A 27,503-nucleotide genomic window follows, 5' to 3' on the forward strand; every position below is an offset into this window, starting at 1 on the left:
GACTGTCAAGTACTCAACAACTCACAGTAATGAAACAACAACTAACAGAGCTTACCCAAACAAAGATCTTGCAGCAGCCAAAATGGTGGAAGTTTTTCCGGTTCCCGGGGGTCCATAGAACAAAAGGTTGGGAAGCTAAAAATTGTAAACATTTCTGAACAATTGAAGGAACCTTAGTAAGAAAACAGATCACCTGTAAATATTTACTTTGCAAATTTACATGAAATATTAAATTTAATAATAAAGATAGAGCATTTGTGGAAATCCTAATTCAAAAGAAAATTTATTTGAAATAGGGCAATTTCTGTAAACAATGCCAACAGTTTGTGCCTATGAGTATCTGCGAGACATGTTCCAACTATAACATCAAAATTTAATGATGATTTAAGCTTTAAGTATTTTCATGAAACTATTCCCATACAAAAAAAAGTTACACTTAGTCATAACTTTTCTGTAACTAAAGTGTAACTTTTATGTACCTAAGATTTAGGCACATAAAAGTTATAACTTTTTTGTACCTAGATTGGACTTAAACTTTTTGCCCTATAACTAAAATGTACCTACATGGAACTTAGAAATTTCTTAGTATAACTAAAATGTACCTACATTGAACTTAGAAACTTTTCAGTATAACTAAAATGTACCTACATTGAACTTAGAAACTTTTCAGTATAACTAAAATGTACCTACATTGAACTTAGAAACTTTTCAGTATAACTAAAATGTACCTACATTGAACTTAGAAAATGTTCAGTATAACTGAAATGTACCTACATTGAACTTAGAAACTTTTCAGTATAACTAAAATGTACCTACATTGAACTTAGTCAATTTGTGAATGTGTTTGGACTTTGTCATTTTTACACTAAAAATTTAAGTGTATCTTATCCAAGAGGTTCAAGTTTAAAGTACACTTTTATCACAAAAAATCTAAAAACTAATATAAAATATCGTTATAACTTTGTTTTTTAATAAAAATCACGATAAGTGGGGGGGGGTAGATGTAGGTAGATCACACACTGGGTAGTAAAATCACTAAGATTTGTTTGAAAACAATGACATAACCATTATAACGGGAATCCAGTCCATCAATTGCAACACAAACACCTGTCCAAAATTTTATTGTTTTTATAAGGCAGAAACAGGAAATCACTTTCCGCCTGAACGCACACACATCCCAGGTTAACAGTAAAGGGTGTCTAAAGAGGTCATGATTAGTCCGTGCTGTGATGACACTGATGTTTGTTTAAGAAAAAAAGTTGATGTGTGTGTTTTGACCAGCAGACATTTTTTATTTTGCTCCTGCAAGCATTATTTTGTTATCTGTCTCTTGAACATCATTAGACATATTACGATTTCGTTTAAACACTGTTAAATACTAAGGGGTAGCATCAACTTTATATTATCACTGAAATTTTTTCCAACTTTTCATGGCCTACCCCATGAATAAAGGAATAGAGTAGATTTCTAGAAATTGATTCAGAATTTTCTCACGACATCGAATGCATGCGAAGAAAAGGGGGGGGGGGGGCTGGGGAGGGGTGGTAGCATTGTTTGTTATTATGAGATGGGTTCATCATATTTATTCACATATTTGATTTATAGACATGCTGTTAACAAAGAACAGTACTGCTATTTCCATCTGTATGTTTTCCCAGTACTAGCCTATCTCTCATCGTAATTTATAACAGCACATAGCTATAAGGACTGTGTTATAAACTTTGGGAAACATGTTTTATTAAAAAAAGGTGTTATAATTTTTGGTTTTACATATTCATCAATTGTAAAAATGCATTAGTATTTAATTTGATTTAGTTTTTAAATTTCCCTCAAATTATTCAAAATGGCGGCTCTTGAGACCGGAAATGCCCAGTTTTGATGATCGGTTAATAAACTAACAGGTTGTAAGGAAAGAAAATATTACTAAAATTTGTTTCAATTAAATGCAGAATTCTTTAGATAATATTAAGTAAATAATATTGTTTTTTAACCAAAATAAATTTTAAAGATTTATCCCGGTATTAATCGTGGCTGTATCGTGATTGGCCAAAATTTCAAACTTTGACTTTCGTGAATTCTGATTGGACAATTGCCATTCCGCCATCAAATTTTGAAATGGGCAAAGAAGACTGGAGTTGTTGTGAAGATTTTCCTGATTTTTTCAAGAAATATGCAGAATCACAGCGTGTTGTATGTATTAATGAAACTGCAAGCAGTGGTTTCATAAAGATAGACATGCTTAAGACCTGGATGATATGGCTTTAGTTGTGGATGACCATTTCCATTCACGGTAAGTCTGATATACAAACAAGTCATTTTGAATAATTCATTTGTGTTTGCTTATCTCAATTTCTATATTATTGCTTTGCACTTAGAAATGAATTACATTTGGAATATTTCTAGAATTCTAATAAGAAGTGCATGATTTTATCATCTATATCAAAGCCTATGCAGCCATGTATATCTAGTGATGTACATTCTATATGTAATCAAATTATGGCCGACTCTTTTAAAAAGAGTATCATTGTATTGCAGAAAAAATCCCAACCAAGTCCAGCTAGCAGACTGTACACCAGATGGAAGATACATCATTAATACAAGATGAAAAAAGTAAGTGTGTGTGTTTATCAAGTAAAGATATACAGATTTTAAATTTTTAACCATATATTATGTATATCTTTAAGTAAATGAATTATTGTAAATCTGAGAATATAATGGCAACTGCTGTATCAATGTTGACCTTTTTTTTAGAGGGGAGGGGGGGGGGGGTACCAGGTCAACAGAGAATTGAAAAGTTTTACTGATATTTAATAATAATTTATGCTACATATATTGAAAATTGTCAAACAGTATTATGTTATAAATATTATTGCCTTCTTTTAGATTAATGGAGGACGAGGATAATACTATGAAAGAGATAAGATGCAAAAGCAACCGTTCCCATTGAAATACATGCAGCCATGTAAACAGAAACCAGTTTTCCCCTGCCAGGTGCTGGTCACATATATATTCAACTTGGTATGCTATAAAATTTTCTGTTTTAGTATAAGGTAGTTGTCAAGGATTTTAACAGTTACAATGAAAGTACATGTAGTAAGAAATTGCCATAATGAAACATTCTTTTTTATACATTTTAGGAACAGATTCAAGAAACAGATCCAGTTGTTTGCTGATAAATTACTGCAGGTCATTGGTATATCATCTAGAACCAGGACTGTTTTAAAAATCATACTAGTATGTTTGGAACAAAATCATGCTAGTATATGTTAGGAATTTAACCTAAAACATGCTTTATGAAGGTTTTGGTCAAATTTGGGTTTACAAAATAATGTTTTTCAAACTTTCTATTCAAATTTAGCAAGAACATTAGACACACATGTAATCCCAAATGCTTTTATGTTAGATTATTGCTTTATTTAAAAAACTTGCATATAGGGTCTGTAATGATTTGAGATAATTATGTAAACAATAAAATGCTTTCTTTGGTGACATATGCGGGATATGAATGTAGCGACATTGCAGAAAAAATACATTACCCGCATTAGCGAGTTATGTAAATTTTTTCTGCAATCATTGCTCCCTTCATTACCTGCATGAATCGTCAAAGAAAGCATTATATTGTTTATATTTACATCTTTCTTTTAACAAATTAATAAATTGTTTGTAAAGAGTAAGTTAAATTTACTATATTATTTTTAATGTGCATCAGTACGTTAGCTAAAAGAAACAGCCAAATTGTCTTCAATGGGAATGTGAGTCTGCATTGATATCCTGATTATTTCAGGGATTTTTCTAAGGTCATTGTAGGTTTCGACCAATCGTTAAACAAGGCGTTAACTATAAGTTTCCATAAGAAATGGAGGAAAGCATACTCATTAGATGTAAATATAATTCAGTAAACATATTGATTAACAAAAACATTGACTTGTGTTCTTCTACTCACATGAACAGATATGATTTTAAATTCCTATTCAAGAGCAAAAACAATTTGATGAAAAGTTTATGTCAACATTAGGGACTTTTTTTTCATCAGTATAACACCTGTACATGTACCTGGGTTTTTTTTTTATCTGAAGTTTATGATACAGATAGATATTTTTTGCCTACATCTGTAATTTTTCTGTGTAACTTTTCTGTACCTAAATGATAACTTTTTTGTACCTACATCTATAACTTTTCTGTACCTAAACAATAACTTTTCTGTAACTTTATGTATAACTTTTCTGTACCTACATCTATAACTTTTCTGTAACTTTATGTATAACTTTTCTGTACCTACATCTATAACGTTTTTGTACCTAAATGATAACTTTTCTGTAACTATATGTATAACTTTTCTGTAACTATATGTATAACTTTTCTGTAACTAAATGTATAACTTTTCTGTACCTACGTCTATAACTTTTCTGTACCTAAATGATAACTTTTCTGTAACTATACGTATAACTTTTCTGTACCTAAATGATAACTTTTCTGTAACTATATGTATAACTTTTCTGTACCTAAATGATAACTTTTCTGTAACTATATGTATAACTTTTCTGTACCTACATCTATAACTTTTCTGTACCTAAATGATAACTTTTCTATACCTATATGTATAACTTTTTTGTACCTAAATGATAACTTTTCTGTAACTTTAATTTGTAACTTTTTTGTACCTAAATGATAACTTTATTATAACTTTTTGATAACTTTTTTATACCTATTTATTTTTATGAAAAAAATAAATTGTCAATAGTTACACTCTAGTTATGACTTTTTTGTACTTAAGCAAAAAGTTACAATATAGGTATAACTTTTTGATGCTAATTTGGAACCATAATTGATCAGATGGTTCCAAATTGTGCTAACTTAGTTATGACTTTTTTGTAACTTTTTTAAGGGCTCATAGGTATAACTTTTTAGTGCTTTTTTTTGGTATGGGTTTGCTTGCCCTCTCATTGACTTAATAAAAAAGAACCTGATTTGGGTAATTCTTACCTACCGATTGATCATCATTTTATTAAATACTTGTTTTTCAAGGAAGGTACTTTGAAAATTCACTACCTTCGACTACAAGTTTCAACGAAAAGTCAGGCAAAGGCAAACAAACAATTTTATAAGACAGCCTTATTAATTTGATGCTTTCTCAGACTATCTATTACTAATTGACATCAAATCTGAAACATCTTAGATGAGCTTACATCTGATCCTTCCAGGGATTTCTTCAGGACGGCAACAACTTCATCTTGATAGGCAACGTCGTCCACGGATCGAGGCCGACTGATAAACAATAAATATGGTTAATTCTCAATGTTAGTAGTGGTCAAAAAATGTTAATGGACTTTACAATGACTGCTTACCATGCTAACCAAAATATTTAATACACTTTTAAAAACTTTTGCTACTGTAGTGATGTTTACTTTCCAAAACAGTTACCCTAAAAATTACTTCCCAATAATTAAAACCACAAAGATTGGCCCCATTCAACAAAATTATTGTTTTGTTTATATTAGATTATGAAAATGTCTTTTTTCCAATTATAATTTTTAGAATAGTGGCATAGTTCTAGACGTTTTAACTTTTAACAGTGTGCAGGGAAGGCACCCTGGTATTACAATTTCTCCACCCATGGCACATGTTTCTGCTTTGATTTTCCTCCTTTCCCTGAACCAGCTGCTTCCAGTGATTTTGGGTCTTTTGAAGTAGTTCCAGCCTCTCGGGGCTTAAAAAAGGGATGCATTATCTGTAATGGACAAAAGAAAATATTTATAAAATTATTTCCAACAGCGTCTATCACATTATTCGAATGCATATATATCTGTATATTGGGAGATTATTGTTTAACATTTTGTTAAATTTACGTGTTCGCTACAAAGTATGGTTCAAAATCATTTTGTTAACCGGTATACTAGTTGTAACTTACTGATTTACAACAGTCAACAGCAATGTATTTTCTGTATAATTTCGCGCCAGATTGTAAACAGGAAGTCAAAAGCTTTCACGTCTTCTGCACAAAGAAGAGTTCCGAGATAATGTCAATCCCAGAGAAAATTCAGGAGCCACGAAATGTTGATTTGGCGGCTGCAGGCCGAGGCGTGTGGCTTGTTAAGGTACCTAGACCAGAAGGATGAATAATTTTTTAGAAACTGAAAGGGTTCATACGTGAATAAAGTGCGTTTGGGCCACAATAACTTAGAGATGATGCTGAAATTGTGCTTTCTTCTGTTACTTTGAATTATGTGATCACTCTATTCACGAGCCTATGCCATTGCACTTTTTATGATATTATATATATATTGATATCTGAATATTCAATGAGGCAGAAAATATCATCGAACCCATGCAAACCAACTGCATGAATTTCAAGTCTGATGCACAAGTGACAATTAGTTGATTCATCTGTTGCAAATAATTGATTAAACCCTTTCAACAAATAGAATTGATTAAATCTCCCCCCCCCCCCTTTAAGCCCATTGGACGAGACATTCACTTGGTGTCTATGATGCCAAGCAGGCTAATCTTTACAGAGATTTAGCTCAACTTGATATTTGAGCTGATGCCTTCATTGGTAAAATCAACAGTCCAAATATCAAACCAAATTTCTGCCAAGATTACTGAGCAAGTGAATGCCTTCATCAAAGTTAGCTCTTAGCATTGGTCAATGCCATCTTTTACTGTATTAAAACCAACTTTTGCTTTTGTGAAAAAATTTTGTTAGCGAAAGTTGTTTTGTTTTTTTTCTTAAAAAGGCTTGATTGCAAAAATGTGTTGTCACAAACCATTTTTGTTTTGTTTTTTCTTGTAAAGGCTTGATTGTGAAAATTTGTTTTTGCAAACCATTTCATCGCTGATATCAAAATGAAGTTGTCAAAGATAAATGTTGGTTTACAGTACCGAGTCTGTAACCTTCCATTGCACCACTGACCACTTAGGCAATAGGGTGCTGGTCACTTCGCCCCAAAGCCAAAGCGCCCCATGCACGAGCGCCCCAAATTTTTTTTGGAACGCCCCAGGTACAATTCACGAGCGCCCCAAGTGTATGTCACGAGCGCCCCAAATCTTGTTTTTTTTATGATTAATTTTTTTCACGTGTATGTCACGAGCGCCCCAAATGTTGTTTTTTTATGATTAATTTTTTTCACGTGTATGTCACGAGCGCCCCAAATGTTGTTTTTTTCATGATTAAATCTTTTCACGTTCGAGCGCCCAAAAGTAATAATTGGAATGTTATGAGCAACCCAAATTTCCCAATGCTCAAAATGGTAAATCATGTTATTGTTTTTTGGTTTTTTTTTTTTTGCTTTTTACGAGCGCCCCAAAATAAGTTTCGTTATAAAATATTATGAATGTAAAATGACTTTTTTTCAAGTGCTACACAAATTGCTATTCTTGCTTCTTATTTTTTTTGGGGGGGGGTGTTAAGTTTCAATGTAGTTTTCGAGTCATAAGCTTTTAATGTTATTTTTTTTTTATTTCTTTTTTTGGAGCGCTCCAAAATAAGTTTTGCTATACAAAAATAAAAAATGCTGATGTAAAGCGATGACAAATATTTCCGTAAACTGTTTTTTATACAAAGATCAAAGCATGAGCACCGAAATTGATATTCATCAATCAATATCAATCAAACAATATGGCAATTATCTACCCAATTGACTGTCTCCTAATTACCTTCCAACGCCCCCCCCCCCCTTCCCCCCCCCCTTCCCCCCCCTTCCCCCCCCCCCCCCCCCCCCCGTTACGTCACATTTCGTCCATCCAGGGTGTTGGGTGTTATTCCTTCGTTGACATTCGCACGATGGAGATGTGTCTTCTTTGCAAGAAAAGAATATTTTCCGGTGCCGGACATCACATCGAAAGACAACTCGACGAATGCGACAACTCATCGAAAGTCAACTATACTCTGTCCCAAGATATTTTGGATTCACGTTTGGACGATTTTTAATAAAAATACACTTACCTGTGAAAGAAGTGCAATTGAAATAGTTGAAAGGGATATTTTCCAAGATAATTTCATGACACATTATCATCTTTCACTCGGAGAAATTCACAGGAACGAAAACAGATTCCTTATGGAGATTTATAATGGGGAATGTTTACATCTTTTCTCCATTTGGAATACACTCGAAATACATTGCGCAATATTTCAACGTTATCATCCGGGCTTGCTGCAATGCAAAATCTCCGTAGACATCACATTTTTTAGCATTGTATTGAAACCTGATAAGCTAACAGGGGTGTTTTGACTGAGAAATCTTGGAAATTTTTCATACTTTTGAATAACCGTCGTTTGGATCCTGAGGTATTTATAAATATCAAACAATTAAGCCAAATGTGAATCCAAAATATCTTGGGACAGAGTATAATCGAAAAATTATCCAAGACGTAAGGTGTAATGATACAACAAGATTCTATGCAGAAAGACATAATCAGAAATATCATTTTGGGGCGCTTGTGCAATTTATCCAAGACGTATGATTTCCTAATCATAAGATAGTTTTCTTACAAATCGTAGGCAACTTCAGAGCACGCTCGTAAAAAAAAATCCAACAAGAATCTATGCAGAAAGACATAATCGGGAAAATCATTTTTGGGCGCTCGTGAAAACGATCCCGATTTTAGTACAAAATTAGAAAATCCAATTTTGGGGCGCTCGGGCAAATTATTCAAGACGTAAGGTGTAATGATACAACAAGTTTCTATGCAGAAAGACATAATCAGGAAAATCATTTTGGGGCGCTCGTGAAAAACGATTCCAATTTTAGTACAATATTGGAAAATCCAATTTTGGGGCGCTTGGGCAAATTATTCAAGACGTAAGGTGTAATGATAATTTTACTTTGGGGCGCTCGTGAATACATTTGGGGCGCTCGTGAAACGTAATTGGGGCGCTCCAAAAAAAATTTGGGGCGCTCGTGCATGGGGTGCTTTGGCTTTGGGGCGATACGACAGTAACCCAGGCAATAATATGCTAAAAAACTTTGGGTTCTGTTCAATGAACCATTATTATGTACACATATAAAACAGTCAGCTAGGTTTGGTGGTTGTTTATGTCAATGAGCTTAGATTGTGAAACATTGAACTAAAATGTGGCATTCACAAGAACAAGAACAAGAACACATATTTCTTTTAGCTCAGTTGTTGAGCAAGTTACTACATGGTTCCATATTCAAATCCTGGCATGGTTTGTTGCATTCTAGATGTTACAGGTACATGCATGTTTAAATCACTGAATTCAAAGTTTTTAATTGGAACTAATGCATATGTGAAAATTGATATGCACACTCTACTTAATTTTATGTAATTGTAGGTACCAAAGTATTTACAGGAGAGATGGGAGAAGAACAAATCAACAAAAACAGAAGTGGGAAAGATGAGAATTACACGATCCAGGTAGCGCATGTTTTTCTGCACTGTAAATTGCGCCTTTTTTTAACATGTTCAGAGCTGTACTTCCCTGGTCATCCATCCAATTTTTTTCAGACTGGGAGGTACAACCCAGCAGCTAGAATGTGTGGCATTGTTCTCTAGTTGTTTAAACCTTTCACATTCAGGACCTTTTACTCATCTTCATGGAAAAATAATCTTTGAAAATCACTTCATGCGTAAAATTTGGAAACCTAACTACACAAGAATAATATATGAAAATTTCTGTATATATTTTTTATGATTCTTTACGTTTGTTTACTAGTATTTCAATTTTTAAACATTAGACTTAATATCTGTCAACTATGAATGATGCTTTATTGATGTGGAAAATTGTTTACTGGTCACATTTGACTGATACAAATTTGAAAGAGTTATAAAAAGAATTCTTTTATTTGTTAATGAAAATTAAAGTGAATTATGTCAGCAAAGGTACAGTTAGAAGCAGGTATAAACTTAATAACCTGTAGGTCATTTTGATGTAGAACATAAGATGGAGAGCTGATTGATTCTGTGATAATATTTGTAGATTTCCTGGACAGAAACCAAAAGTTACTTTCACTATTGATGAGGAGTTGGCGAAAGGGCCACCGGGAGAAATGCCCATTCCCCGGGAGCACAACATGATCCTGACAGGGCTGGGCAACCAGAACCTCGTGGTCTTTTCACAAACACCTGTCACCGTCAAACAAGGTATCTGTTGTTCTTGTAATGAAAATTGCATTATTTTACTGGTATATGATCACTATTATCACGTTATCACTGTAAAAATTACCTTATATTAACTGTAAATACTATACATGTTGCATTATTTTTTTGGTATATAATCACTATTATCACTGTAAAAATTACATTATATTATCTGTAAATATGTTGCATTATTCTTGTAAAGATAATTTGCGTTGTGTTATCTTTGATTGTAATTTCCAACGTCATCCTTTTCTTTGACAGAATCTAGCTCAGGGTCAGTGGATGTGGTAGCTTCAGGTCAGTTTTTTCATTGATTCAGTTTATAGCTGAAGTCACTAAAATACAAACCTTTACATAAACTGAAAACTTACTTTTGATGAAGGAAATACCCATGTGTCTAGTTATTTTCGCGATTACCGGTAATATATAATTTTCACATATAATTTTTTCTTTTTACATGGCCTCTTTGACTTCACAAAAAATACTGAATGCAAAAATTATGTCCTATAATGTTTAAATTGCAAATATTGACAAATGCAGAAAAAAGGTTACATTTTACACCATTTATGTAAATGTTTTGACAGGTGAAAATAATATATTTGTGATAATTCGATTAAGATCAGATCATATCTGTGATAAGTGCCTCATCATTCCTTCAGATCTGATACCCTGTACAACATTTATTGAAATAAAACTGTCAGGCATCAATTCACTTGTATGTGCATTTTGTGTTGCTAGTAAAAATTAGAAACATCTGATTCAGTTACATAAAATGGTATCCATGTAATTAAATACTTGACTTGATGCATTAAAGGTTGTCATATTTTGACGCACTTTCTATCGAAATAAACAATAAAACGAAGGATAATTTTATAAAAGTTTTCTCTCCCAAAATTGTCACCTAATAGTGTAGTGCAATATGGGTTAGAGTGCTGCAAATCTGTAAGTCATGGGTTCCAATCCCGCTGGGGCTTTTATAACTTTTACCGATTCTAAAATTTTAAAAATATATTTTGTGGTCAAATATCGTAAAATTTGAAAATTCTTAACTGATGGAAGTATTTTCACTATAATGTAATTTTATTCACATGAATATCGATCTATAATATAATTTTATTCACATAAATATTGACAGGTGTCCCAACCTTAAACTTTTTCATTAGATATTAATCACAACAACAATACAAATGCATAGATTGCTGACATTTGATTATTCCCCTTTACAGAATGTCTCCATTTTCATGTAAGATCTCTTTAATATTTTATTAGACAATAGAAAATATATCATGCATATGACTTAAGATTTGTGATCCTCTCCACCTATAAATTAAATATCTAAGATTTTCAAATTTATTTGTCAATGGTCATTATAGCATGCATATGCGAAGAAATTCCTGCATATTCCCCAACCCTTAATTACAGATTTGTAAGATCTCGGCGTTTCATTTGTCAATGAATGGGCATGCATATAACACACAAATCGTAACCCCTATTTCATCCTTAATTACAGATTTTTGAGATATCTGTAGTTTATAAAACATTGAGCAATACAACATGGATATAACACAGGGATTCATGCCTATCCCCCACCAGCATTATAAATTATGGTTTTATAAGGTCTTTGTGGTTTCATTAGACAGGATAGCTGTGGAGGGCAAGGTCATACAGAGGGCGGACTGTCAGCCAGACAAAAACATAAGCTACATGAATCTCAAAAGGTAAATTAACGGACAGTGTGTCAATTAAGGTTCCGAGTTATCTGTTATATATCAAACAATATCTTGGCTGAAAATGGTGTTTATTTTGATATATCTTGTAGAATTATCATTACTCCATGTCTTTCTAAATCCCATTGCTTATTGTCAAATATGATACATTAGAGTGAAAATTAGTAATTTGAAGAAAAAAATATGCTATGAACGGTACATTTATTGTTGACTTGTGAAAGGGTGTTTAGAATTACAAATAAATTTAAAAAACTAAAATTACGGTAAGCCATTCACATATAAAGAAGAAATTTAAATGACCTATTGATCTTCAAGTATTTAGTGAAACCATCATCAAACTAAATCTTTGTTTCTCTACAATTCAGAAAGCAGCTTGAAATCAAGAACAAACCTCAGAGAGAAGTTATACAGATCACCAAAGTGGTCCCAATGTATAAGCCGGTCAACAACCACGTCCACAATGTAAGTACCACAAAAAGGTCAAGGTTATCAGGGGTCAGAATGTTCTCAAATAATGTGGAGAGAGAGAGAGAGAGAGAGAGAGGCTGTTCTTTAACACTGTAATCTGTGTCTTGGCCATTAATAGGATTAGTAGTACATGTATTGCCCCATTACAGGAATGGCCTTGTATTGCTTTATAGCCCCTGATCGGTCTGTAGACAGGATGTTGTCTTAACTTAAATTCCAGTCACCAGACAGTGGATCCTTCACTTTGAGAAAAGTATTCTCTCATTTAAATTTGAGTGGGGAAAATTGATGAATTATTCTATGAACTTGTAATGAATTAAGTAATAAGGAATCATTCTTTGAATATTATGAGGTGATCAAACACAGTCGGGCGTGATCAAATCTATCATAAAGCCCTTGGGTATTATTTAATTTGATCACCCTGACCGTATCACTTCATAATACTTCAAGAATTATTCCTTATTACTTATATTTATAATATAACTTTTAGCAATTGCACAATTAAATACATGTAATAAAATAGCCGTTGATGTAATGTATAGAGCATTACAAAATCAGTTGAAGTGTTATCACAAATTAAGACATTGGTAAATGTAAATATTAACTCATACTCTATTGATTAAAAAAATTCTCAATAACTTTTTAATACAGCAAATATTTGATAACTGGTGTCAAGGATTCAACATCAGGAAATCTTAAAAGCTAAAGAGAAAGTGAGATGCAACAATGTATTTCTCTCTACACAAATAACAAATCAACACAAACTTTTATTTCTCATGACAGTTATAAATTTCTAAAAAGAAACCTCTATTGTTTTAGAAAAAAGTGAATATTTTGACATCAATTGTTTAGCATCGTCGGATACCCACAGGTGATCGCATGATAAGTAAAAGACGTGATCACCCGTTGGTATCCAAAGATGATTGTTTAGATCTGAAGTGAATGATTTTAACCGAGTTGTTTAGAACTGGTTTGAATATTTCCTAACATCGTTGTCTTTCTTCACTCAGGCTCCTTCGACAGATAAAAACAAAGTGGAGAAGAGGCTGAGGGAGGATAAAGAGAAAGTCATGGACATCTTGTTTAATGCATTTGAGAAACACCAGTATTACAACGTCAAAGACCTGGTCACTATCACCAAACAGCCCATAGTAAGTTATGTTATACATGTATTATGTTAAAGGGGAAGGAAACTAAAAATAGATATGTTGTACAATAAATCAATTAATTATCATCTATTATAATTGTAAATCGTATTTATTTTCATTAAGAACTCTCAGAACAATGAATAATTCAAGAAAATCGATCGCTTGATTTGAATATCCCGCCGCTATGGGAGCTGCCATTGAACTTTATTCTATGACGTCACACCATCTATTCTGGTTTGTTTTCTCAACAGAGCATCATATTTTTAGCAAATCATCTTATTTGCTCTAAATGACAAGTTCTGGAAAATTTGAAAATATCGATTTGAGACCGTTCTTTTACCTTTGACTTTCCACTAAATTCCAAACCAACCTCAAACGGAGCATGTTCGTTGAAATCTTAAAGCGGAGGTCAGTGTTAGAGACAGAGTAATGTCTGCGAAGGGGTGAAGTATCGTAGAAAATGTCTGCCGTCGTTATTTCGACATGATAATTCCGACTTTAGGGAAAGTATTTAAACATCCAGATAACAACTATAACATACTTATTTTGTTAGCAAAGAACTTGACTAAGATGTCAGCTCGACGCCTTTGTGGCTGTTCTGGCCTTTGATTAATACAAAAGAGTTCTACATCATGTCAGCCTCCAGTAAATACAATTTCTCAAACTTCAAACGTGCATTAAAGCTTAATTATGTAGTTTATTTTCAAAACAGCATGACCTCGTGTGATGATTTAAACTACTTCATTAATATAGATAAAGTATGTGTTTGACTTTACTTCTCATTTAATGAATTAGTTACTGCCCTTGGAATTAGATTGGTCGTATTGTCTTTGCCGTCTAAACTGACCGCAGTATAAAAAACAGGATTGCTTGTGACATATAAATATATCTAATAAATAAATGATTCTCAATTCACATAATTTATATGAACCTGTATATCTGGTTTGAACATATTTTGTACTGTAGTTATATGCTACATTGGGTGGCACAAGTTCCATAACTTTTATAGCCCTCTCCCCCACCTACCGGTATTCATTTCTAATAATTCTAACTTGTATATTGAGAATTCTGCATATAAATATTGATTTGAAGCATAGGTTATAGAACAAAAAAGTGGTCAAAGTTCTTTTGTTATTGTAAGTAATTCTCAGATAAAAACAGAAACTGAATGACTGAAATTTAACAACCATGGAAACTAAATGCAGGTTCAAGGAGTAAAAAGTCAATTTTTCTGTGGATTTTGATCTTTCTAAGAGGATGTGCTTTGTACACATTGTAACTTAAAGTAGCTTGCCATCAAACTTCACTTCTCTTTCCTTAAAATCGAGAGGTTCCTTATTGGTTTGACATTTTCAGCAACAGCTGAAGAAGAAATGATAATATTTTATGGATTTCCTTTAAAGATGATAACAGTTTTGAAAAATAAAACAAGTGCAAAGAAAGAGGACTGAGTACAAGAGTAAATCACAATTCAGCAGTTAGATAGAATTTTAAACAAAACTCTCAGCTCATGATCAGCTACCAATGGTTTGTAGCGGTGGGAAGTCTGCTACTTTGTCAGTCTTGAGAGACCTCAGTTTTTATCCACCCTTTACTTTTGGTATGATATGATACGGGTTTGGCATGGATTACTTTTTGACACACTGATATACCTGGTACTTTGGTGATTAGGACTGGAGGAAGGTCTTAGGAGGGGCATTGTCATTTAGTTATATCCAAGATACATGCAGATTCTGATAGAGTTGTCTTTCTTGATCTGTTATGGTGTCTTTATACATGCAGCTAATATTTGTAACTAAGATAAAACATCATTGCAATGTTTGGAGAAAAGTCCTTTAATCTGGTCTGTACTATTTAAGAGCCTCAGTCAAAAGGGATATAAGCTGAAAAGAATGAAAATTTCTCAATTTTTGGGATATAATTTCCTTATGCAGTCTTTCTTGGCTATCAAATCACTACATTTTCAGAGAATCAGTATCTCTGTTTAGAGGAAAACAGTCCAAAGTTAATGAAGTCATATAACCATTGTGTACATACAGTATTTCAAAAAGCATTTTTCATTGCATTGTATTTCCTATTTTGTCTAAAATTTGAAAATACAATAGTCATGTAAGGAAATATTTCCATAAGTTTTCATGTTGGAATACTCACATTTTGACATCAGTGAATTTTCCCACAATGTCATTTTCACATGCAAAAGTAGCCTGATTAATTTAATGACAATTACCAGCAATTAACCAACTTTTAACATTCATGAAAGAAATTAACCTAGCTGAAAAAATGTATCCCTATCCTTTTTTTTGGGGGGGGGGTGTCATAGGGCTACATTTCAACCTAGCAATCATAATTACAAGGACCTTGCTCTTGCAGGTACCCTATAGTGACCAGTCTGTCAGTCCATCTGTCCGTCTGTTTGTCCATCTGTTTTTGTCCATCTAAGATTACTCATTCCAAGTAAATTTTCTCTCCGTTTTGCCCAATTTTGCAAATAACCCAGAGAGTGTCTGCACAAACTTTCTAGGTCAAGGTTATGCCAGACCACATTAACAAATGTTTGTTCTGAGCAGATATTCTCACCTCATAGCCAAATCTGGCTCATATAACGTATACATGCTTTTAGGTAAAGGGTGTGCAGTGACCTTGAACCACATTTCTAGGTCAAATGTGAAGGCCATAGTTGATATCTCCCATCTTGTTAAGATTAAACCAAAAGAATGCTTTTAATTATAAGGGGTTTGCAATGAACTTGAATTAAAATTCTTTACCAACTGTGAAATTTCTAAGTCAGATTAAGATCAAAGTAAAGTCCACTGAAATGCTTTTTATCCTAATGTCCAATATAGAAGCTGAACCATCTCAACAATGTGTAGGTCACAGCTGACATTGAGATGTTGGTATTAGTAAAGGACTCTACAAAGGTTGTACAAAGGATATAGCAAGGTAACAAAAACAATTAACAAAGAACAAGCAAATTTTTATGGAGGGTAATCGTGTTCAAAAATCCAGACATGTATACTTGTAAATCCGAACATGCAATCGTGTTGATGTGTGAGCCTGAGTATGAATATGTGTAATTCTGATCGTGTAACCTATAAAACTCGGGCATAAACACGTGTAAGATTTGACTAAGATCCTTCGCATGATGCACATTTTGCAACTTTATTATTTACATAGGTTAATTAAACCTTCAACTTTGCACACTTTCAATCCGTAGTTTCTGCATTTGTAACTTCAGGCTCGGCAATAGCACATCTGACATGATACAAATTGACAAATGTAAAGTCTACAAGTTTGTCGAATTTTGACATGACCTTATATGGCAACTGCCTTGCTGCGGGAAAAGGCATGCCGTAACCGCCGGAATGAACGAAAAATAAACAGAATATTCAGATAAACTGTTGCAATAAGCTTTTAATGAACGACACCTTTTCTATCGAAAACACCGGTATTATTTTTAGAAAAAATTTTAAGGTATGATTGAAACTAGACCAAACAGGAAGAGGTTCACGTAGGAAAAAAAATTGTTGCCGATGTGACGAATGCGCTAATTTCCGTAATATAAATCTGGTATTATAAAAGGAAATGCCTAATATCTTATTTCTCTAAAAAAAAAAAATTGACGTGTAATTTAAACTGGAATATAAGTAAATGCGAACTCTTTTCTAGAAATGAGACGGATCAAGAAATTTCCTAAGGGGGTACTAACTACATGTATAATTTGAGCGGCATGGGGTTCAAAGACCGCCGTGAGGTCCCATGTAACTCCACTGCATCTGAATTCTAAGAATTTTGAGAGAGAATTTTAACCGGGTTTCCGATTATTGAAATAGTAAAAATTGCGGGCGGGCGAGTGGCTGTCAAAAAAGGTACCCTTATTGTACCGATAACTCTTCGAACAGTTTTCAAGATATAGGAAGTTGTTCTTTTACAGATCACTTATCATTTATACATATATCAGAGGTATGCAAATTGCTAGGATTTTGATTTCTGATAATTTATGAAAAAATATCAGCTGTTGAACTTAGTCATTTTTGAGCAAAAACATTGCAAAAAGAGTACCCCATTTCTGTGGATATGTAGTATTTATCAATTCAGGATTGACAAATGGATTATGGATACTGTTCACACAAAAGAAAACCCAGTTAACTTTGCTGTCACATTGACAGCTTTACTCTTGTCATTTTTCTGAATTAGTTAGAATAAACGACCTGCAAAGATTTGGTATTTTTTCGTGGAAAAATTTATGTTACTTTACATGTATTTATATTTTTTGTTGTTGTGTAAGTGAAAGATAAATAATAACTCAATCTTCAATAATAATTTTTGTGCGCCGTGAATTGAAGTTTTACTATGGGAGGCACTGTACATGTAGCTCCCAGGTCCTCCATCTGAATTTTTTCAGACAGGGAGCTACAGATTTGAAGCTAGTTCACAAGTGGCTGTAAAGCTGTATTATAATAGCTCTCCAGAAATATTTTATCAACCAACTTCACAAAGTGAGTCTGTATTGAACCGACATTCAGGACACCATACTCATATCCCGTAATAATTGATTGAAATAATTTTTTAAACTGCCAATTTTTACCTGCATGATAGGCTTTTTTCCTTATATATTGCCGACAATGCAAAAAAAAACATTTCTTAAAATAGTTTATACACATTTTAATTTCACGACAATTAACCTTATCTTTGGAATTTTTATTCATTTTTTTTTAAGACGGTGTCGCTTCTTATGTCTCATATTAATCACAATCTCAAAACCAATGTCTTTAAATAGTTTGTTTTTCTAAACTAATCATAAAAAATATTAACAAGAATTCCCATAATCATGAAAATTCTAATCCTTAGGGGAAGATATACCAATAACTCCAATCTTACCTGCCCAATTCCCCCCCCCCCCCCCCCAATCATGAAATTCCTAATCCGTGGTGGTGATGGTGGGGGGGGGGGGGGGGGTGCTAGTATACCTACTGTGACTCTAATTTTCAATATCACTAATATTTCATTATCTTTAAAGTCTTTTAAGGAACAATTTTGTTTGTTGCGAGAAAAAAGGGGGGGGGGGGGGTGAATCCTCCCTGTTGCTATGTTCCTAATGGTTAGGTCTAACTTGGCAAAAAATAGGGGGGCTAAGCCCCCCCCCCCCCCCCCCCTCCACCGGTTCCGACGCCTATGAATAAAATTGCGTATATATCCTTATACACGTGTATTCAAACAAAGTCATTAAATGTAAATTTTTTTCAGTTCTAAGAGAATATCTGAAGCCGATCGAATTCTTTACTCTTTTATACATTTTCTTGATAAAATGTACACCAATCTCATAATTTAATTTTCCGAAAAATAATACTCTATGAAATGTTGTTATCCAAAGATAATATAATTATAGGCCTACTTAATATTTTTTTTTATTTATTCCGTCCCTATTCCGGCGATTACGGCATGCCTTTAACTGCGGCTAGCCTTTTTCTATCAGTGACGTCACTGTTTCCATATAAGGTCATGTCAAAATTCGACAAACTTGTAGACTTTACATTTGTCAATTTGTATCATGTCAGATGTGCTATTGCCGAGCCTGAAGTTACAAATGCAGAAACTACGGACTGAAAGTGTGCAAAGTTGAAGGTTTAATTAACTAATGTAAACAATAAAGTTGCAAAATTTGCATTATGCGAAGGAACTGAGTCAAATCTTACACGTGTTTATGCCCGAGTTTTATAGGTTACACGATCAGAATTACACATATTCATACTCAGACTCACACATCAACACGATTGCATATTCGGATTTACAAGTATACATGTCTGGATTTTTGAACACGATTACCCTCCATAAATTTTTACATTATACTGAGAGAACATTTTATACTGGTTCATAATATTTGTTAGATGTGTGAACAGTATATTAGGATATTCAATTTCCACTGCAATCCTTAACAGGAAGTTAAGTGCTACTGGTTTGAGATATACAATGAAGGCCATCATTGTTTATGAGTGAAGTGTGGAGAAAGAAAGTGTTAGATGTCTCTAAGGCCTGAATGTATTAACCTCATCCTCCAACAATCCTCGCCTGGATGCAGTTTCCTTATTACACACAACTTTTTCCTGTTCATTAGTAACGTCTTCTGCTTCTAGGTCAAATTCCTTTAAGATGTTATAAGTCTCTTGTAACGGATTTGAATATTGCATTGTCGAGAGATTATGATTCTTTCATCAGTTTAAGATATCATCTACATCTACATTTTGTTGCATATCTTTTAGGTCACATAAATTACATGGAGGACCTATATACAAATACTTCTCAAATACTGCTGTACCAGTGTTGACTTTTGTACTTAGCATTTATATGGGGAAGGAAATCTAAATCATAAATTCCTTGACCCTAAGGCTTCTTGAGCCTTAATGTTAGGGTAAAAACTTTAAAATTGCAAATTATTTAATCTTATGAAAAACATCTTCCTTTAAGTACTTGTTCTAGTGTGGGTGTGGCTTTAATAAGTTGTTTAAGAAAATTGCTTGAATTCTTAAAAACGGTGTTTTTTTTCTCCTTGGCATTTGCCAGAAAAAAATCGAGTACATTATAAAGATGAGCAGAGGGTGATTGACCAAAATTGTAAAATTTATGTCGGTGGGGATGTGGGTTGTGCTATGATGTGGCTTTTGGGCTATGCATGATTATATTTTTTATCAAATTTCCTTACATTCATTAAAAATGATCTCCCTCTTCTCCCGGCGTCTTTTATTTTGTTAAGATACCAGGGACATAATTAAAATATTGGGCTTAAAACCCCTGGTGTCATCTCTAAACTCATATTTATAAATAGTCAAATATCTTTTAAAAACAGTTGGCAATCTCACCCTTACACTATATATGTGATGATACATTGGAGGAGAGGTTAGGAAAATCACTGGGTCATCTCTCACTCTTTCTTTTAAATTGTCAACACTTATTTTATTGAAATTCTCTTCCTTGGTTATGAGGAGACCTAGTTCATGTATTTCTTGGAAAAAATTGTTTCAGCCTTTGTGTTCCTTGTTTTAAATATTGAAATATTAAATGGATGGTTAATTATCAAGATTTTAAGATATGTGTTATGAAATGCAAGAGGTTCAGTTTGTCAGTGTGGTTTATTTACATTCATTATAACATGTCTTATATCAGATGTGGGCTGTTTAAAGCTTGATTCATCTATGTAATGTCATCAATTTAACTCAATTTAATCGGTACTTTGATATAGGTACTTATATGTACATGTTCCAGTTGACTGTGTTCTATAGATAGTACAGTCTAATTCATTTGATGACAATACATTGTAGTTGTAAGCTTGACCCCTAAGGTTTAATTATCCAACAGATGTCAAGCTTTGTTAAAACCCACTGTTAGTAACAGGATATATACGTAAACTTTCTGAATTGTCTCTAATGATTAATCTCATGATTCATTATGTATTTTGTTTATTACAACACATCTATTTTACACAAATTCTGTCATTTGTGTATGGTATGACAGATTATAAATATAAAACCTCAAAATGTCAAGGTGTCTAAATGTTACAATGTAGGTGTCTAAATGTTACAATGTAGGTGTCTAAATGAAAACTATGCTTGATTTGTCTGATTCATGCACATTCAGTCTTCCTTTTACTTGTTACTGCTAATCTTTAACAAACAAGGGTCCTTATTGCAACACGTGGACAAATTCTCTAGTGTTCTCCAAACTTTAGTCTCAATGTTCAATGTTTACTTTTTTTCAAAACAGGAAAAATGATATGGAATGCATATTGTGTATTGTGTGAATTCCCTAGCACTCATATTGTGTTCATTTTTCTCTCTCTCTTCTCCTTCTTTTCAAAGAATTTTGAGGAAGAGAAAAATAAAAAATTGCTGAAACCGGATATTGAATATTGATAGTTTTTGTAAAATCTGCTCACTCATTCATTTGTTGAGCACACACACTAGAAACATTGTAATTTCTTAAGGATGTAATCTAAAGAGGGAAGTTTTAATCCAGTGAATCATATCTTGCTGGCAGTCACATCTAACAAGTAGTTAGTCTATTGAATGTCCCTCAAATTTAAATGATTAATTACATTAACTTCAATCATAACTTTGTGAAGAGATTACACATACACTCAAACCAGTCACCCAAACAAAAACATCCACAGGTCATCTAATACAATGCAGTATTCATTTAAGTACAACCAAGCAGTTATGTAGGTAAATTATATACCTGGGGATTTTGAAACATGAATTTCTTAAGTTGAGAATGCAAGAGACACACCCTGGAAGGAACACAGGGGGTTGGACAGGGCATTTCTTTCTTTCTTTTTTTGAGATCCAAAAGTGCTAACTTACTTTTCTTTCAAATTTAACTTTTTAGTTTGACAATTGTGTGATAAATTTAAAAAATCATCTAAAGCATGATGCTGTCATTCTGATTATCATACATATGTAGAATTCTTAAAAGTGTCAACACTTTATATGGACACAGTATATGTACAGACCCTCAGCTGTTTTGAACGTGTGACACATTCCAAACATGTTGTGTGATGGAGACAGTGGGATTGGAGTTAGTCATTGTCTACTCTTCCTATGTATGTGTTATAGAAAAAGTGATACCAAGTGTTGTTTTACTTTACGTAGATAGTTCAGGTTAAGAATGTGTCAAGTATAAGATCTATCGCCTCCACACATGAATGACCCCAGAACAAGACCACACTATGAAGGGGAGAGGTGCTAATGATGAACTTGATTCTACTTACCAGTGACACATGTATTAAAATTTTAATAAAGGCTCTGTATGTTGTTCAGTAAGGATGGCACAGGCTCTGTATGTTGTTCAGTAAGGATGACACATGCTCTTGTGTTGTTCAGTAAGGATGACACAGGCTCTGTTTGTTGTTCAGTAAGGATGACACAGGCTCTCTATGTTGTTCAGTAAGGATGACACAGGCTCTGTATGTTGTTCAGTAAGGATGGTACAGGCTTGGTATGTTGTTCAGTAAGGATGGCACATGCTCTGTATGTTGTTCAGTAAGGATGACACATGCTCTGTATGTTGTTCAGTAAGGATGGCACATCCTCTGTATGATGTTCAGTAAGGATGGCACAGGCTCTGTCTGTTGTTCAGTTAGGATGACGCAGGCACTGTATGTTATTCAGTAAGGATGACACATTCTCTGTCTGTTGTTCAGTAAGGATGACACAGGTTCTGTATGTTGTTCAGTAAGGATGACACAGGCTCTGTTTGTTGTTCAGTAAGGATGACACATTCTCTTCTGTTGTTCAGTAAGGATGACACAGTCTCTGTATTTTGTTCAGTAAGGATGGCACAGGTTCTGTATGTTGTTCAGTAAGGATGGCACAGGCTCTGTATGTTGTTCAGTAAGGATGACACATGCTCTGTGTGTTGTTCTGTAAGGATGACACAGGTTTGGTATGTTGTTCAGTAAGGATGACACAGGCTCTGTCTGTTGTTCAGTATGGATGACACAGGTTCTGTATGTTGTTCAGTAAGGATGGCACAGGTTCTGTCTGTTGTTCTGTAAAGATGATACATGCTCTGTCTGTTGTTCAGTAAGGATGACACAGACTCTATCTGTTGTTCAGTAAGGATGACACATGCTCTGTCTGTTGTTCAGTAAGGATGACGCAGGTTCTGTTGTTCAATAAGGATAATATATGCTCTGTCTCTTGTTCAGTTAAGATGACACAGGTTCTGTCCATTACATAGGCTCTGTCTGTTCAGTAAGGATAACACATGCTCTGTCCATTGTTTAGATGTTTTGTCTTTTTCTTTTGTTCAGTAAGGATGTTTTTTTACCCAAATAAGTGACCTATTTTTATGGTACCTGTTTGTGCTTATATTGCTTTGATTACCTTTGGTAAAAGACTTGATAACATCACTTTATTTAGATTGTGTTCAATGGTTGTTAACAGATTAACTAACAAATTGTCCTTTATAACCATATATTTACCTGCATCGTTATTAAATCAGATGCATGCTGTATCTATATGAATACTCTGTCATATTATTCTGTTTACTGAAGAATTAGCAATGGTCTCTCTACTTGTTTTTCACTGTCATATCTTATTACATGCAATTATCGTGTGTATTACAAATAAGGTTAAAAAACATAATATTTTGAAGAGAACTTGCAAAGTGAATAAGGGGTGTAAGTTTCAGCTGTCAATGACCTGCAGACAGATGTATACATATATAACAAAACCTAACGTAATAAATAACCATTGAATTGGGGAATAGCAAAATAAATTCCAAGCATCAAGAATAAAGATGGAACAATTATGTTACATTTGTTTTCGTTTAAGAAGAGTGAATCAGGAAGCCGTCCTCATGCAGTTTATCCGGTGTGTCGGTTAAAACACTGGCTGAAGACTTCCGTCGTTGTCGGCTGCTGTAGGACCTTGCTTTGAGTTGTGTGGGGTATTAAACATAGTGGGGGTCCTTCTATTTGGGGTCAGGGGGTGGTCCCTACAGTGGACTGCTCAACTAGCCACATTTTGTATTCAAAACTACCTGTACTGCAAGCGATGGTAATAATAAACAAACAGTAATAATTACTCAGTAAAGGAGTCCTCATTAGGCAACATTACATGGGGGCCCAATCTTAAATCCTATCATTATCTGGCTATGTTTGTTAACTGTACTAACTTGTCAAGTTCTGTCCATCTGCACAAACATTGTTACGGTATTGTTATACAAGCACACTTACATAAAGGACAGTGGATTACACAGATTGTTGCATAAAGGTGGTATGGGACATCTATTGATATTAAAGTGGATTTAAGTTCATTATAATTATAACACTTTCACTGGTTTAGAATTTTCAAACTTTACAATATTTAACAAAGAAATATTTTTTTTTTTTATTTTGAAAATGTAAAAATTTTTTTAAATTCCCAGCAGGATTCGAACTCAAGACTTACAGAACCCGCTAACTCACTGCCCTACTCTGTTTACCGGTATATAATTAATAATAATAATAATAATAGTTTATTTCCAATTTTGGGCCCAGAGGGCATACAAGATTACAGATATTAGATAGAAATGCCTAAAAGAGAGATTCTACATACAAAAATAGTCCATACACATACATGAACTTGTAACAGCCGGGCAAATGTACATCAGTATGTCAAAACATATTAACAACGTGCATATAATATGTAGTCATAAAAGTAGTTTATAAAAATCATGATTTGTATAAGTATTATATATGGTATATATGTCAATTTGGGGAAAAAAACTTTTTATAAAATTACTCTTAATTTTATTCTTTATTTTGATAAATAATATGTCACAACATGGAGGCATCCAGTACCACCTTAAGTTATAATGATTTAATATTTTAGGCGTGAGGGGGGAGGATAAGGGGTAGACCAAATTAGGTACATATTGTGTAGTTAGGGTACACACATTGGGATGCATGTGTTATGGGTTCATTTGTGAGGGAGTGTATTGGTTTATGGCTACCCATTTTAGGTGGGGTGGGGGCGGTCTGATGAGGACTTAAGAAGTTTACTTGGTGTCCATACTATGCAGACTGTTCCACGAAGACTTGTTTTTTAGGGTCACCATTTCTGCCTGTTCTGGGGCCACCTGGCCTGTACACTTACCTGTGTCTCCTGACCCATCAGTTAAATACCTTAACGGTTTACATTGAGATTGTGAAAGAAGATTTAAAACATCATAAAGACTGTCAATAAGCTCTCAATTAAAGATCAAGGGAGCAAAGATACAGAAAAAGGCGTGGTCAAATTGTAATGCAAATGAGTCCATTGACAAGTGGCTCTTTTAAATAACAATACTGCAGTACTAGTGTATACTTATGTAGGTTTTACTGATAGGGTTTTAAATGTGCTTAAGAGTCCAGTGTTTGTTCTGACAGTGATAAACAAATAACATGAGGAGTTTATAGAGGGAATTATTAAATGGCTGTTATTAAAAGCCTGGTCAGAGGTTGTGTGGGGGCGTCACAGTTACTAGGTGTCGAGAAGTATATCAGAAATGTGCAGTGTTTACCTCATAGCACAGGTGTATGTCATAAACTAATGCCTTATGGATTGGTTAAGCACAGAGAAAGATCTCTCTATTGGTCTTGACCTGTCTTTCTCTCTCTCTCCCCCCCCCCCCCTAATGTTTGATGCTGTAGGATCTTCAAAGTGTATATTTGTCAAGGAAAAAACCAAAAAAGTGCAGGACCTCTTATAATTGCATTAAAACAGATTGGTATCTTTAACCATGAAAATTACTTCAAATTTCTTTATGTGGAAATGTGGAATTTTAAATTGAAATATCTCATGACAATATGTTGTACTAATCTGAACTCTAACATTTCCACAAGTATGAAGTAAAGCATCATGATGTAAATATGGATACCTATGATATGATATACAAAGTCGCAAACATAGGGGGGTTGGGTATTACATTACCTATTACATATTTAGGAGAGTCTTTATCAAGCTTCATCATTCATTCATTTATTGTCTATTTCCTCAAAATGAAATGCCAGCTCTTTATAGGTTTTATTTTCCTCATTTCTTACTCAGAACTGAAATTCGTCCTGCCCAATCTAGTGTGATTCATCATTTATATTTTTTTTAATAATTCAGCAGAATTTTTAAATTAATTGATTTTTAAAAACTTTAACATGCATTTTATTGTTAAACATCATGTGCATTTGTGGTATTAGTTTATATAGATCATTTCATCTCCTTTCTCTTCAATCTTGTTTTGTGCTTGAACTTGCCAATAAAGTAATGAAGTATTGAAATTTACTGAATATTTGAGGAAAATTAAAATTTAATGAGAGTATTAATTAAAAGTTAGTGTCCTTGTAAGTTTTCTTAAGATTTTGCTGACTTTGTTAATTGAACAATGTAGACAGTGTTAGATAGTCTTCCTCCGCATTTCCTGGCTAGGCCTAACTTCCTGTACGATGTGGTCGTATGTTTTAATTGTACAAACTTCCCGTCAATGAGGAATTGATTCATTTTCCTTCGAGAATTTTCTAGCTTTTTGCATTAATTTTTAAAACTGCATAGTCAGTAAAGTTTTAACATATTTAGCTTCACAGCAAATGTATAAAATCCCAGAAACTTATTTATACATTTACAGAAATATATGTTATTGGATGGGAAAGCTATACACAGTATCATTTTATTGAAAGCATGTACAGGGTATATGCAGGCATTTTTTTTTCTAGTGTTAACTTGGTCCTAGCCTCACAAGAGCAATGAGTGTGAATTTCGAGTGAGACAGAATCTGGGGATGTGCTCCAGACGACCTGTTCAATTAATCGTGGATTTACGACATGCCAATATAGGAGATGACACTCTGTTGAGAGAGGGCCATCAAGATAATTACCATGCACCCTATGTTGACACACTGAGTCAATAGCAGGACCTTTATTTCCTGTGTGATCACTGAACTCTGGCCCTCAACTGTTTGTGTAATTACACATCATCAAGTTCATGTATTGTCTGACCCTATATAGCCCCAATACCTGCTTTATAGTTTAACAGCCATATAATTCTACATCAAATTGAAACTGAGTTATCAAACCCAGAACTAAAAATGTTCTATTAATATTATTTGTACATGTACATATTATGTCACAACAAAGTGCTGATATTACGGCATTTCCTGGTCAGAATTACATACTGTACATGTGTGTTTGTAGTGTGCTTTGTCATAATGGCTTTACACTCCCTTTTATTTTTCAGACTTATCTGAAAGAGATACTGAAGGAGATATGCACCTACAACATGAAGGCGCCTCATCGCAACATGTGGGAGCTCAAGCCTGAGTACCGGCACTACAAAGAACAGCAGTCCTCCGGATGACCTTCAGTTACCGACCAGGGTGAAGGTCGTCTGCACATTTTGTCATGCAGTTTTGATTTCTCTTTTCAAAACTTTACAAAACATCATTTTCATGTTTATTTACATCCCAGTCTGGACTATAAAGGAGTGTCCCGCAGGTTTTGGGACAGTGCAACTGTAATACAAGTCATTGTTATTAAAACTTGAAAAAACACTCGATGATT

At 33.8% G+C, this 27,503-nt stretch overlaps 2 protein-coding genes and 1 long non-coding RNA gene across 4 annotated transcripts in view; 2 read left to right on the forward strand and 1 right to left on the reverse strand.

The window, feature by feature from the left end:
* The window catches only part of LOC128180163 (replication factor C subunit 4-like), a 27,678-nt gene extending 21,630 nt beyond the window's left edge, over positions 1 to 6,048 (reverse strand). Inside the window, exons 1-4 of the mRNA XM_052848050.1 lie at positions 5,909 to 6,048; positions 5,601 to 5,728; positions 5,187 to 5,265; positions 56 to 135 (exon numbers count right to left, since the gene is read on the reverse strand). Coding sequence (XP_052704010.1) covers positions 56 to 135; positions 5,187 to 5,265; positions 5,601 to 5,725 — 284 coding nt within the window. The 5' untranslated portion in view covers positions 5,726 to 5,728; positions 5,909 to 6,048. The remainder of the gene's footprint in view (positions 1 to 55; positions 136 to 5,186; positions 5,266 to 5,600; positions 5,729 to 5,908) is intronic.
* Positions 399 to 3,662, forward strand: LOC128180165 (uncharacterized). 2 transcript variants are annotated; one of them, XR_008243198.1, is made up of 4 exons: positions 399 to 2,290; positions 2,536 to 2,610; positions 2,884 to 3,018; positions 3,138 to 3,662. It is a non-coding gene; the product is annotated as an uncharacterized LOC128180165 (long non-coding RNA). The 2 variants fall into 2 exon arrangements; XR_008243197.1 differs by lacking the exon at positions 399 to 2,290 and having other exon boundaries at positions 2,301 to 2,610.
* On the forward strand, positions 5,996 to 27,493 carry LOC128180164 (general transcription factor IIF subunit 2-like). Its single transcript, XM_052848051.1, has 8 exons — positions 5,996 to 6,095; positions 9,293 to 9,375; positions 9,938 to 10,101; positions 10,360 to 10,395; positions 11,735 to 11,816; positions 12,191 to 12,287; positions 13,304 to 13,444; positions 27,181 to 27,493. Exons 1-8 carry the CDS (start codon positions 6,018 to 6,020, stop codon positions 27,298 to 27,300), a joined length of 801 nt encoding a protein of 266 aa, XP_052704011.1. The 5' UTR covers positions 5,996 to 6,017; the 3' UTR covers positions 27,301 to 27,493.
* The last annotated feature ends 10 nt before the right edge of the window (positions 27,494 to 27,503 follow it).

The sequence above is a fragment of the Crassostrea angulata genome, chromosome 4, assembly GCF_025612915.1.
Source record: "Crassostrea angulata isolate pt1a10 chromosome 4, ASM2561291v2, whole genome shotgun sequence".
NCBI lineage: Eukaryota > Metazoa > Mollusca > Bivalvia > Ostreida > Ostreidae > Magallana > Magallana angulata.

Coding starts and splice junctions, on each gene's coding strand:
- LOC128180164 (XM_052848051.1), top strand. CDS start 6,018: ATGTCAATCCCAGAGAAAATTCAGGAGCCACGAAATGTTGATTTGGCG. Junction 6,096..9,292: donor GAGGCGTGTGGCTTGTTAAG/GTACCTAGACCA, acceptor ATGTAATTGTAG/GTACCAAAGTATTTACAGGA. Junction 13,445..27,180: donor CTATCACCAAACAGCCCATA/GTAAGTTATGTT, acceptor TTTATTTTTCAG/ACTTATCTGAAAGAGATACT.